At 36.4% G+C, this 13,025-nt stretch overlaps 1 protein-coding gene across 6 annotated transcripts in view; it reads left to right on the forward strand.

Moving 5' to 3' along the window:
- The window catches only part of SLC4A4 (solute carrier family 4 member 4), a 343,107-nt gene that overhangs the window by 140,102 nt on the left and 189,980 nt on the right, over positions 1-13,025 (forward strand). For all 6 annotated transcript variants that reach the window (XM_041724407.1, XM_041724406.1, XM_041724405.1 and 3 more), the window contains one exon: positions 8,587-8,747. In XM_041724407.1, coding sequence (XP_041580341.1) covers positions 8,587-8,747 — 161 coding nt within the window. The remainder of the gene's footprint in view (positions 1-8,586; positions 8,748-13,025) is intronic.

A 13,025-nucleotide genomic window follows, 5' to 3' on the forward strand; every position in this document is an offset into this window, starting at 1 on the left:
AGCCAAAGGCAGAAGTTCAGCCACTGAGCCACCCATGTATCCCTCTGGGGCATATTTTAAAAGCTTCATGCATCATATCATTTGTAATCAAATGTTCATCAAGTTAATTGGATTTTTTGGGTAATTTTTGTTTAGTTACTGAGACTTATGCTCTGTAGGTTTATGGGTTTATTATTATTGTTGCACTCCTAAGTACTATTGAATGTCTTTAGCCACTTAGGATTTTTAATAATAGAGAAGCTTCATAAATTAGTTTGTTTGATAATGATAGAGTAGCTTTTATTTCTCACTAAGAATTTCTAGGTAGTTTGGCCTTGTGGAAACATCTACTTTAAAAGAAAGTTCAATGGAAAAAAAAGTTTAGTAGAATCCATTGATAATTTCATATCTTCCAAAACTTAAACTGTGCCCAGAGAAGAAAATCATTACATTTTACTCCTGGCCGTCCCAGTAGCATTAAAAGGAAAAAACCTAATCTTAAATATGTTATTTTCCATTTGCTGGATAATTCTAATATGCAGACCCATGTTTTACCTCTTCGGTTAATATTTTCTCCTTATCAAAAAGCCATCTGTAGCATGTTTCTGCTTCTCTACCTTTGATGCTCCCCCTTGGAGCTCTTCATTCTTGTTCTTTCAAGACCTCTTTCCATGATACAGTAATTCTCATTCCCTTCTCTTAGTTCTAATAACCTGGATATTAAAAGTGCTACATAAAGTATACTTTTGGTTCATAAAACATCCTCCAAAAAAAAGACTTTCAAAGTAGAATCTTGTACTAGTAGCTCCATTTCATTCTTTCTTTTCCTTCTTTCTAATAGGAAAAACAAAAACAATGAAAATTGTACTGGTGCAGCCTGAACTGAGTGTTGGGGAGATTTTGGTCTAGTCTTGGCTTTGTTGCTGACTGGCTATTTCACTATGGGCCAGTGCTCATGGAATCTTCCTGAGCTTGAGTGTTCTCTTCTATCCAATGAAGGATACTGGGTTGCATCTCTATAATTTCATGTATAGTTTATAGCTCTAAAATTCCAGACCGTTGTATATGCTAGCATAGTCAGTCAGTTGTGGCCAGAAGAGCTACTTTGATTCATACTATCTTCTTGAAATTCTGTGTGAGTGCCTATCATAGAGTAGAATTCAGGTGTAGCTTCCTGCTTTTTCTCTCAGTCCAAGGCAGACTATATTTTATATGATGTTTGGTCTCAGAAAGGTGGAGAAGTGACAGTTCACTGTGTAGGTGATTCAACATTGAGTGAGGTGGACATAGTACTTTCATGTAAGATTCTTGAAGATTAAGATAATTTTGAATACTTTATAATACTTAAAGTCTTTATTTCCTCAAGAATTCACGTGTCATTTTTGGTGATGTCATTAGTCCCCAAGAGACTGTACTGCTGGAGAGAATGTGTGGTGGGAGTTTACCATGTGTTGGCAGTGGGAAGAAACATACTCATACCAGTCTACACTCTACGGCTTCTGTATAGGACTTGCTACAATTACTATTGGTTAGTTAAATGTAAATGTGATATTATTATTTTCATTTTGTCTCCTTAATTACAATAATTCTTCCAACTGAGGACCATCATGTCTGCCTTTCCCTATTTTACTCCCACAGCTTCACTGTGCTATGTAGTATTTGTTGAGTGTGAGTAGTTGAGAACTGATTGCTTTAGAAATAGCTGTTCTAAATATAATACTTTCTAAGGTATATTCCTTGACCAAAGTTGGAATTCTGTGATAATTTATCTCTTTCTGACTGATGGACTGCTGAATGACAGACCGAAGGTACCTAGCACACCACTGATAAAGCTCATAAGAAGACCTATGTTTGAAGTTTCAGCCTAATTCATTAATATGCTGCTGCCATCTACATTAAGTTCTCTAGCCCAAACTTTTGTCCTTATATGATTGAAAATAAATGAATAATAATTGAAAATAAATAATAATAAGTAATTGGATGGCTAATACACTTCTAAAAATAACATGTCTAAAATGGAGCTTCTGATCTACCTGCCTCAGATCTGTTCCTCCTGCAGAGTTCCCCACCACAACGAGCAACTCCATTCTTCTAGTTGCTCAAGCCCAAAACATTGGCATCTTCCTTGACTTCTTTCTCTACCCTCATTACTTGATCCATTGGCAAACCCTATTTGTTTTACCCTCAAAGATATTCAGATATTCAGAATCTCACCACACCTCACATTCAATACTGCCACAACCTAGATGCAAGCCACCATTATTTCTCATCTAGATTATTTTAAATGCTTCCTACTTAGTCTGTGTCTCTGCATCTGCCCTTACCTACCTCATGAACAATCTACCACGATCTCTTTGATCTTCTACTTTTCTCCCCTTTGTTCACTCGCTGGCCAGTCATGCTTCTGTGCCAGGGACATTGCACTTGCTGTTTCCTCTGTCTGAAATGCTTTCCTTGCTACACTCCCCCATTTCTTCATGGTTCATTTTCTCACCCCCTCAGGTCTTTATTCAAATATTACTTTCTCAGTGGCTGCCCCATCTAAAATTGAAACCATCCCCCAATACTCTCTAACCCCCATCCTTCATTATGTTTTCCTTGACACTTATCATCATTTATTTATTTATTTATTTTATTTATTTATTCATAGACACAGAGAGGCAGAGACATAGGCAGAGGGAGAAGTAGGTTCCCTGTGGGGAGCCTGATGTGAGGCTCAATTCCCAGGACCCTGGGATCATGCTCTGAGCCAAAGGCAGACACTCAACCACTGAGCCACCCAGGTGCTTCAACACTTATCATCATTTAGCATATTGCATATCTTGTTATTTTCTCTTTCCAATAAAATTAAAGTTCCATGAGGGCAGAACGTTTTGGCTGTTTTGTTCATCACTATGTCTCTAGTGCCTTCAACTACCGGGTATACTGTCCACAGTCAAGAAGTATGTGTTAAGAGAATTAGCTCCACCTAAATCCTGTTGGGAAGTTAGAAGGTGATTGTGCCTCCAGAAATGATTCAGAGTTTTACTAATCTCTAGTTCCTGCAACATACCCTGCTTAAGAACATTTTTGCAGTAATTTCTGATTGCCACTTATGATATCCATTTTCTAGAGATGATAGGATTTTTTCTGCCATTAAAAATTCTCAAACCTATCAAACTAATAAAAGTTTAATACTTAGAAGGGATTGATTTTATAAATGAAAATGTGCAATGAATATTATTCTGGCTAACTTATAAAATTGAGATCTTTGCTTTTTTTGTGAAAACTCCGATTCATAGACTGTTTTATTCCACAGAGAACTAATCCACTAGACTTCTCCAGCTTAATGTAGTTTCTACTGTGAGCCCACAGCCCCACAGGACACAATACCACCCCTTTTAATATTCTATACTTTTTAGGTAGCTAATGATTTGATTTGACCAAAAATATCCTACATTGATTCTCAACATTACTGCAGCTTCAGTTTTAGTTAGGAAGTTCGGGTTATGCTCTGTCTCAAAAAATAGAGAATGGTTTCAGTAGTAGGAAAAATATCCCAATTTAAGTCTTGGAAGGCACAGTAGTCATGTAAAACTATGAACAAGGGAAGTCTTTATTTATACAAAGTTTGAAGTTCAGCCAACTCCACCACCACCACCCCTTTTTTCCACATCTTTCCCTTGCTTTTCCCCTTTCCTATAAATTAGAACTTTTAATTTTTATTGGCTCTTCCAACATAAAGCACAAATTAAAGACTGGGCAAAGGATAGGATGATTAGACCTGAGAAATGTGTATGATCAGTGGAATGCAGAGAATACTCTTTCTTTAGAGAGTATTCCTGAGTGTTAGGTAAGTACTGACATTCAGTAATACAGCAGTGATCACAGCGGAGAATTTGGTATTAATGAAGAAGTCTATGCTCTTTGTTAAGAATTTCTAGGTGGCTAGGCATTAGCTGAGAGGTTCATGACACAAACTAGTGAAAGAATAAGTTCATGGTCCAGCTTTGGTGTTGGCCCAAAGCCAGGATCAGGGGCTACTGCTCTTCCCTACCACCCTAAGCTCTTTATTTCTTTGAGACAGCGCTGTCTCTGCAAAAATGGTTATTGGCTCTCTGTCTTCCTTCAGTGAATATTCAGATGGCTAATGTTGGATTTCGCTGTTATAAGAATATATGTTAAAGGTCAGTCCAGTGTGATTCAGTTTTTTGTTGCCAAACCTGGGTAAAAAGGAAGACCGTCACAAGTTCCAACAAAACAAGCAGCCAACAAAGGAAAAGGGCATTGATGTTTTACTTCTAGCAGGACAGCACAAATGAGCACCCATCTGTGTTTCTGCTTGGCAGACTGACCCAGCCTACCTCTGGAAAACCTGATTACAGGGCATGACCATCAAGCACAGACATGCATACTTACCCTGGGGATTTGGAGAGAGATTGTCCTTTTCCCAATCTACACCAACTTCTCTGTCTTTTCTCTGCTAGATTACTTTGGGACATTCCATTTCAGAACAAGTTTATTTCTTCTGTAAGAAAAAGCCTAAAGGAAATGGAATCTAATCATCTACATAATTACATGTAGTTACATATACTGCTTTGCAGTAGCTTTCACAGTTGATCTAGAAATCGAAGAGTTCTTTTTAAAAACATAATTTATCCCAGATACACACTAGCATTGGCTTCTTTTATGTAATGAGGCACTTACTAGTTAGCAAGAAATATATTACTTTAATCTTATGTAGTTAGGTTATATTCTAGGGCAAAAGTCATGTCTATTTTCCACTGTAAAATTGGTATGTTTTTAAGTTAGAGGTCTTGTCTTTTTAAAATTATATTTAATCATATGATTGGAAAGTTGCAAAATTCAGTGATTCCCAGTGGGCCTTCTATTTCTTTAATAAACGAGTAAAATGCTATTTGGTTGGCAGTCACTCAAGGTGCATTAAACTGAGCATGCTGTATTCTTCTTCATCTAAGACCTTGAAATAAATGAACTTTACCTAATAAACTCTTCTTCCAAGGTTACAACAGTTTTGTAATTGCAAGCATTTAAAAACTAACTTCTGAAATTAATTTTCTTGTGACATGTCATGTACCAAGACAAAAGGAAAAGTAGGAAACTTATTGCAAATATATTGTTATTCACAGTCACTATAAAGGGTAGATAGTAGCTTATATAGAATGTTTTACACTAAAAATGTCTGTTTTTTTTAATAAAGTGTAATTACAAGGTTTTAAGGCACCTTAACAAATTCATTGGCACTTGGGTAGGCTGAACTTTGGTACCTTTGCCTTAGCCTTTTCTTTAATGGGTTCTCATTTGAATTGAGTAATTTTCAGGTTTTTTTCAAATTTGTCCTTGATATGTGATGAGTTAGACATAGCATGTGTAGTTTCTGGAATGAAACTGCATGCAAGCAATCTGTGTAAGTGGGAAACCCACATAAAACTTTATGTCTGAAAGCATACGTTGGAAGCATACTCCATTCCTTGAACAATCAGAGCAATACATTTTAAAGGAATTTAATAGTCATTATCCCAGAGTTTCCCTTATGTTGTTAGCCGTGCTATGTTATGACATCATCACAACAGTCAATATTTACTAACCTCAGAGTGAAAAAGATGCTAAACTGAAGTATGAGATAATACTTATCCCTTAGGAATGTAGATTCTAAGGAACTTGCTAGTTTTGAGATTTTACATTTTCATTCCTTTATGATTAAATCTTGACCTAAAGGACTGGTGTATGCCAGGAGGGTGAGTAATGCTATTCCATAAATCCAAGCTGGTTGGGATTTATGATTTCTAAATATACTGTTAAGACCTGTTTAAAATCATATTTAAGTCTAGTCAGCTTACCTACAATACAAACTGTGGAGAGGAATGAAGCTAAAGATTGGTCACAAAAGAATGTAGTCATTTTGCTCCTTTTTGTTTTTTAAAGATCTGTTTACTTATTTGGAAGAGGGCGCCCACACACATGAATGGAGGAGATGGCAGAGGGAGTGGGAGAGAAGCAGACTTTCCCCCTGAGCCTGGTGACTCAGGGCTGGATCTCACAAACCTGAGATCATGACCTGAGCTGAAACCTGAAGTCAGACGCTTAACCAACTGAGTCACCAGGTGTTTTTTTTTTTTTTTTTAAGAAAATTTTATCAAACTTACATAGTTTGGACAATTGAGAAAGATGGCAGAAAAGACCCATTCTCACATATGGATGTATTTGATAGTACTGACAGGAAGGGGGTTTCATTGAGTAGAATGAAGAAGGAAGTGAAGGTTGTATAAAACACTCCCATTTACTGAGTTTCTAGCTGGCCTTTGTTATTTATCTTGGGTTTAATTTATATCCTATGATCTAAGATTTATCTCTCAGCTAATAAGACTTCTCTCAAGAATCAAAACAGGGAGTCACTACACTAGAGATAACATCCTTATATGTAATCCTGAAATGGTTTTATATACTATAGAAGCTTTTAATATACTAGAGTCTTATCTTGAGTAATAAATTATGACATCGAATGTAAATGTGACTGACTGTAATGTACATCTGAAATTAGTAGGATATAATTAATTATTAATTAATTATACATCAGTTATACTTCAGTAAAAATACTCTTCAAAAATTATTTTAAGTTTATTTTAATTCCAGTTAACACACAGTGTTATGTTAATTTCAGGTGTACAATATAGTGGTTCAACACTCCATATAACTCCTAGTGCTCATCATGACAAGTGCACTCCTTAATCCCCATCACCTATATCACCTATTCCCCAAATCCCAATTTTTGAAATAGTTTAAAATTATTTTTAAAATACATGATTTATGTAACAGTTATCAACAAACATGGTTAGAGATTGTGTGAGCAAGCCTGAAAAGATAATATACCTAAAGTTAACCAATGTAATATACACTGTAAAATGATTACTCTTGAAATAACCCCAGTCACCGTTTATCTTTTTGGCAAATCCATAGAATTCTTTAAGAGTATGATGTAAAATTGTTATTTTTCTGCCCTTTCGTTCTATTTCTGTGGAACTAATAGCAACCAAAGGAAAGAACTATTAATTTAATTACACACACACACTCATGTGAATATTAAGGGTCTTTTATTCTCTCTTGGAATGTTTCACAACTACTTTTATAGAAAGACATGAGGTCCAGTTCTGAAGTTTTAGAATTTTGGTGGTGATGTGAGCTTTTTAACTTGTGAAGAAAATATGTAAAAATCTCCACTGTTTACATTTTGGGGGGATACAGAGGAAAAGAAGAGGGTCTGGGAGTTGAGGGTGAGATTGGAGAGAAGGTTACCATTGACATGTGGGAGCCCTTCCCGAGAGGAGTGCATACTGAGTCTCTGGATATGGCTAAACACTCTGGATCACATGGGTATTGGGCTTGATTAAAATTCTAAAGTTTCTTTGACTCTGTGGCTGATCTTTTGATCTGCGTTCACTCTTGGTTCTACTAATGTGTTTTCTTGCCTCCTCTGGGGGTGGTGAGCAGTCTATAAATAATACCTTATGTAGAGCTTCCTCTGATCTCTGCCCTTTGTTCTCTTCTTTAGTGAGCTAGGTGAGCGTTTAGCTTTTTCTAGGAAAACATTTTTCAATTATTAAACCTTTGAGTGAAGAATGTAGGAAAACAATTTTTTAACCCCCTCTGTATCTTTTTCAATATCTTTCAGAAGATTTGAAGTGAGAGAAAGAAGCATTTTTTTCTTTGGGTCATAATGAATAGCAAAATGGTGATGCTTTTGTGTTCTCCTTTACCAGTAGAGAGAGTCTGTATGAGCAATACATGGGATATAAAGACTGTCAAATGTGTTTTATTTTCATTTCCATTAAACTTTTAAAAAGTTGCAGTATATCGCTAAGTTATTGAAGTATCTGGAAGTCTTAGAAAGAAGGAGTTATGAAATTGGTTTGTTTATTCCATTGTTAAGGTTGATAGGAGATCTGTTATTGGAATCGATGTGTTGTTCCCTGAACTTGTGTATTTTTAAACGCATGTGGAGTGAGACTTGAAGGGTAAAGCTCCCATTAGAATCTCAGTGAGAATGGAACGTGTGTCATCTGAGAAATACAAGCTGCACATGCTGGCCTTCTTTAAGTGTTAAAGGGAAATTTTATATTCATCCAAACACTTCATACACCATGTTTTTCAAATAATTAAGATAAATATTGGTTTATAACTGATATTTCAACTTATATAAACTTGCCTTGTGAAGTCACAACAGAATTCTCACAATGGTGGTTATTTTTACACAGTGTGGGCTTTCATGGAGAATTTTGAAATGCACATTTTTCCTATGTTATTTTAAAAATTTAGCAAAATAATCATTCTTCAGGATTTCATGGTTACATATAGACAGATAAAAAACCAAGAATCCTTTGGATCATTTTGGTTTATTTTCTTTCTCTCTAACACCAGGGGAAGGAGAGTCTAGTGACTCTGGTGTATTTATAAAGGTAATGCAATTAATGATATAATAAGCTTTTAAGACTCCACCAAATGAGACATTTTGGGAGTGCTGGTGGGGGTGGAGATGGAGGGGTTGATGTAGCTATTTCCAGAGGAGGTTGGAATACTTTTAATTGCTGTTCACTAATCTCATGTTCCTAGGTGGATTAAGTTTGAAGAAAAAGTGGAACAGGGTGGGGAAAGATGGAGCAAACCCCACGTGGCCACATTGTCCCTTCACAGCTTATTTGAGCTAAGGACATGTATGGAGAAAGGATCCATCATGCTTGACAGGGAGGCTTCTTCTCTCCCACAGTTGGTGGGTAAGTATGTTGTTTTAAGTTTTTATCATTTCTTTAGCTACCTGTCCGTGGGTCTCCATTAAAGCAGATAACTTCTAGTGTAAACAGAGTTGAATATTGTACATTTATTTTTGCTCTTTTTTATATTACAAAAATAGTAACATTTTTTTGCAGAAGATTTGGAAAATACAAATATTGAGAAGAAAGTGAAAAAAATCTTCCATCATACTTTCATAGCCATTGGTACCATTGTGGCATGTTTCCATCCAGCTTTTGTTTCTCAGTCGTCCCTCTCATGCTTTTAATTTTTCATGTTATTTTTTTATTGGGATCATAATGTGTATATGTACAGAGTTGCATTCACTTCTACCTTGTAAGGTTAATATTTTTAATGTAGGCTTCCCCCCTGCATCCTTGGTTATTTTAAAATGGAGATCTGGGGAGGGGACTAGATTTCTAGAACTCTGACCTTGGACATTTGCACTAACCTTTTCTGGTCCTTACTTTCATCATCTGTAAAATAGGGGCCTTAAGTCCTATCTAAACAGGAAAATCATCTAGTTGCTGGGTTGGGGCTGGTTTTGTAGGTGGAAGTCAAGATGCTTTAACTGTATGTCAGAAAGGTTGTGTGGGACAAGAGGCTGGCAGACCCTGGTGGGCTAGTGACTGATCATGTCACATGATGCTGATCATCATTCTACAATCATCACCAAGTCACGGAACCTCAAGGTGCAGGGCAGCATTGGTATCTTTGGTAACTAGTGTTGGTTAGTGAATGTGAGTGTACCATGTTGAATATCCGGGACACACATTACTACATTCTAAACAGGGGTATTGTTTTCATTTTCTAACAAAAGCCTGGCCTGAACTGCCTTATTACCCTTTGGATCTAGATGTGCTAAAGATTATGTTTTTTCTCAAAAAGGAGTATAGGGGCTCTGTTTGGCTTTCCTAGGAAAATTCAGGAACTAGATGACCGCTGGACCTGTATGGATGACCACACTTTCCCCAGGGCCCTGCAGGGTACCTAATTTGGGATTGTGGGGAAGAAGTGGTGGATTGCAGCCCTGTAGAAAGTGATCAGTGTAAAATTCTTGTGTAATTTCAGGTTTACTACAAAATTTCTTTGGATATCTATAGTCAAAAGGCTTATCTATGGCATCTGTATTTGTTTGTTTTAATTGACAGTGGGAAAGCTATAGCATGTGTATGGAAGAAAAGATTAGTTGTTGAATGAGGCATGTATCTTACTGATGTGTATGTATCAGATTCTTCTTCAGAGAACTGGTTAGTTCCATTTGCAAAGAAGTCCCATACATTTCATGAACTTGAGGTGTTTAAAGTGCCAGTGGGGCAGCCCCGGTGGCGTAGCGGTTTAGCGCCGCCTGCAGCCCGGGGTGTGATCCTGGAGACCCAGGATCGAGTCCCACATCAGGCTTCCTGCATGGAGCCTGCTTCTCCCTCTGCCTGTGTCTCTGCCTCTCTCTTCGCTCTCTCTGAATGAATAAATAAATAAATCTTTTAAAAAAAAAAAAGTGTCAGTGGAGAAGGGGTAAGGGCTAATGTGAAGATACTGGATGGACAGAATTAACTAGTTCATGCACTAATTATTCAGCAGTATAGTATTCAGCAAATAATAGTGGGTGTGCTTGAGCTTCTGCGATGTGCCAGTCATTGGAATTAGGTTTGCAAATCGGTCACTTTGTAGATGGGATAAGTTACAAATCCACATCCACATGGTGGGAAGATAATGTAGGAAATAATCTCTATGTAGAATTTTTCATATTTGACAAGGCAAGTTAGCTGAAAATGGATTTATTATTGTGCCCAGGGAAGATCAGCCCATCTCCAAAGACAGAAGCAAACAGAAGGGATAGTTTTCTGGGTGATTTGTTTTATTGCAAGGGAGTTTGTTATTAAAAAAAATCGTGGTTACAAAAAATCTGTCCAGTTTTGGAGTGAGAATTGCAATTTCTGTGTGTTCCGACTTTAAGAACTAATCTGGAGCAAAGATGTCTGAAATTAGACAAATTGAAAAAACAAGTCAGAATGCATGAATGCTGGGTAAAATGGAAGTTAAACTTGTGACTGGGCAAGATATAGGCAATCTCAGGGGAGTATATGTATTGTGGCTTAAGGGTCACTAGAAAGGTTCCAATATTAAGAAAGAAGAACTTGGGCTTTTCTGTAAAACTGTCTTTGGGATCTTTAGTATCAGAAAGAGCCATCTTAAGGAGTTTCTGCTCATCAGCAATTGGCTAATCTTTTCCATTCTCTAGAAGACAGAATCCCACTTTATATTGGAGCTTTGTTAGCCAATGGCCAGAGAAAGAGGTTCTGGTATTCACTAGATTTAAGAAAGGTTTATTAAGCGTGTTAAATTCTCACTTTAATGTTCCATTACTTTTTATTATCAGTTGTGGACTTTTTTCTCTAACCATTCCTATTTACTTTTAAAAATGTCATTATATTTTAAAATTAGATACCTAACCAGGTCACTTGGAAGTACTGTCACTCTCATTCTAGAGCTGATAATACATAAAAACAATTCAAGGCAAAAAACACACATTAAAAGCAGAAGGAGGAAGGAGGGATGGATGGAAGGAAGGAAAGAAAGAAGGGAAGGAGGGAGGGAGGAAAGGGATCAGATTTGCAGGAATGGAGAGAGTATGTTTGAAAGAGTATAACTGAAAAAAATATTTAAAAATCCTCAAAGAATCAAAACCTTACAGAGGACTAAAACACATGAAGGCAAAAAAAAAAAAAAAAAAAAGCGCGCCCTAATTTCATTTTAAATGACAGAAATGGCACAGTGACTTGAAGGGTTGTGGTCATTATTTATTTAGTTATTGAAAAATCCTTTTCTAGCAGAGGCTGAAGTGGTTGTTTTGTTTTGCATCATGCCAATAATTCAGAGTTGAGAATTATGTACAGCTACATCTCTAAGGTGCATCTACCCTCCACCCCATTCTTATCTCCACAAAAGAGAAGAGAAATAAATAATAGTGGGTGTGATCATACAAACAAACAATAGCGTGAGTGATTTGTATCTTCCTTGCAGTGCACCTGCTCCTCCTGCTCCGTGGCCTGTCTCTGAGAGGCGGCCTCCGTCTGCAGGTGCAGACTGTCACCACGTGATTGCTTAAGCAGGTGCTACTTCTCATCTTTACACGCAGCTTTCAGCCTGATCCTGATTCTCCTTGGGATGTCTCCATGTTTTCTTTATGAAGAACCCCTTTTGAATGTTAATAAAAAATTTTATCTTTAAAGCAACTAAAGGGATAAAACAATATTTTCATGGATTATTTTAATAGCTTGATTATTACTGTCATTGTTATAATCCTACAATTAAAGAATGTCATTCCTACATGGAGGCAAGTGCATGAGAATTTTCCTGCCCTCCTAAATTAAAAGAAATTATAAGCCACCTCAGGTATTTTATTATGATGGTGAGTGGGTTAGGAAAGTGTAGCTTTATTTTTGGAGTTCTCATTTTTATATTTAAAGGCATTCCTGAGCTGTGCATGTTGGCAGATGTGTTAGTCATGTTGTTTCTTGCTTTTAACACCTTTTATATTTTCAAAATGGCTATGTATTTATTTTTTATCACAAAACTAATGAACATTCATTTTTAAATAATCCGAAAAATAGAACACACAAAAATAAAAATACCACCATTTACAGTTACCCTCCCAGCAGTTTTTTTTTTCCCAGCAGTTTTTCTGCACATCTCTATTTACACAAATGAAATTTACACAAATGAAATTTATTTTACAAGTGGGATCATACTATATATAACACTTTAATCTGCCCTTCTTAACTTAAAAACATGAATTTCTTTCCATGTGATTAAACATAATTGCACATATCATTTTAATGGCTGCAAAAATATTTAGTAATCTATTACTGAGCATTTAAGTTGCCTTTCTAATGGTGAAATATTCAAAGAGTTTGAACACATTAAAGGGTTTTATGTCATTTGCCAAATGGCTTCAAGTAAGGTTGTACTAGTTATGGCTGCCAATGCTCAGTCTATGGGGTTCCCTGTGGCACCCAGACTTCATATCAGTGTGGATTGCTCTTTTACATTTTGCTACTTTGATAGGTTTACAAAATCTCACAATTGGTGACATTTATATAAATTTACTTAAGTTGCCCTTGTTAGTCCTGAACAAGTCCTGAAGTTTAATATTTCTTGGGCCTTGTATTTCTTTTAAAAATGTTTCTCACTTTTGATCATTTTTTGGTTGCATTCTCCATTCTTTTGGTTTGCAGAAGCTCTGGATATAGCAACAAAAT

This window comes from Vulpes lagopus, chromosome 12 (assembly GCF_018345385.1).
Source record: "Vulpes lagopus strain Blue_001 chromosome 12, ASM1834538v1, whole genome shotgun sequence".
Classification (NCBI taxonomy): domain Eukaryota; kingdom Metazoa; phylum Chordata; class Mammalia; order Carnivora; family Canidae; genus Vulpes; species Vulpes lagopus.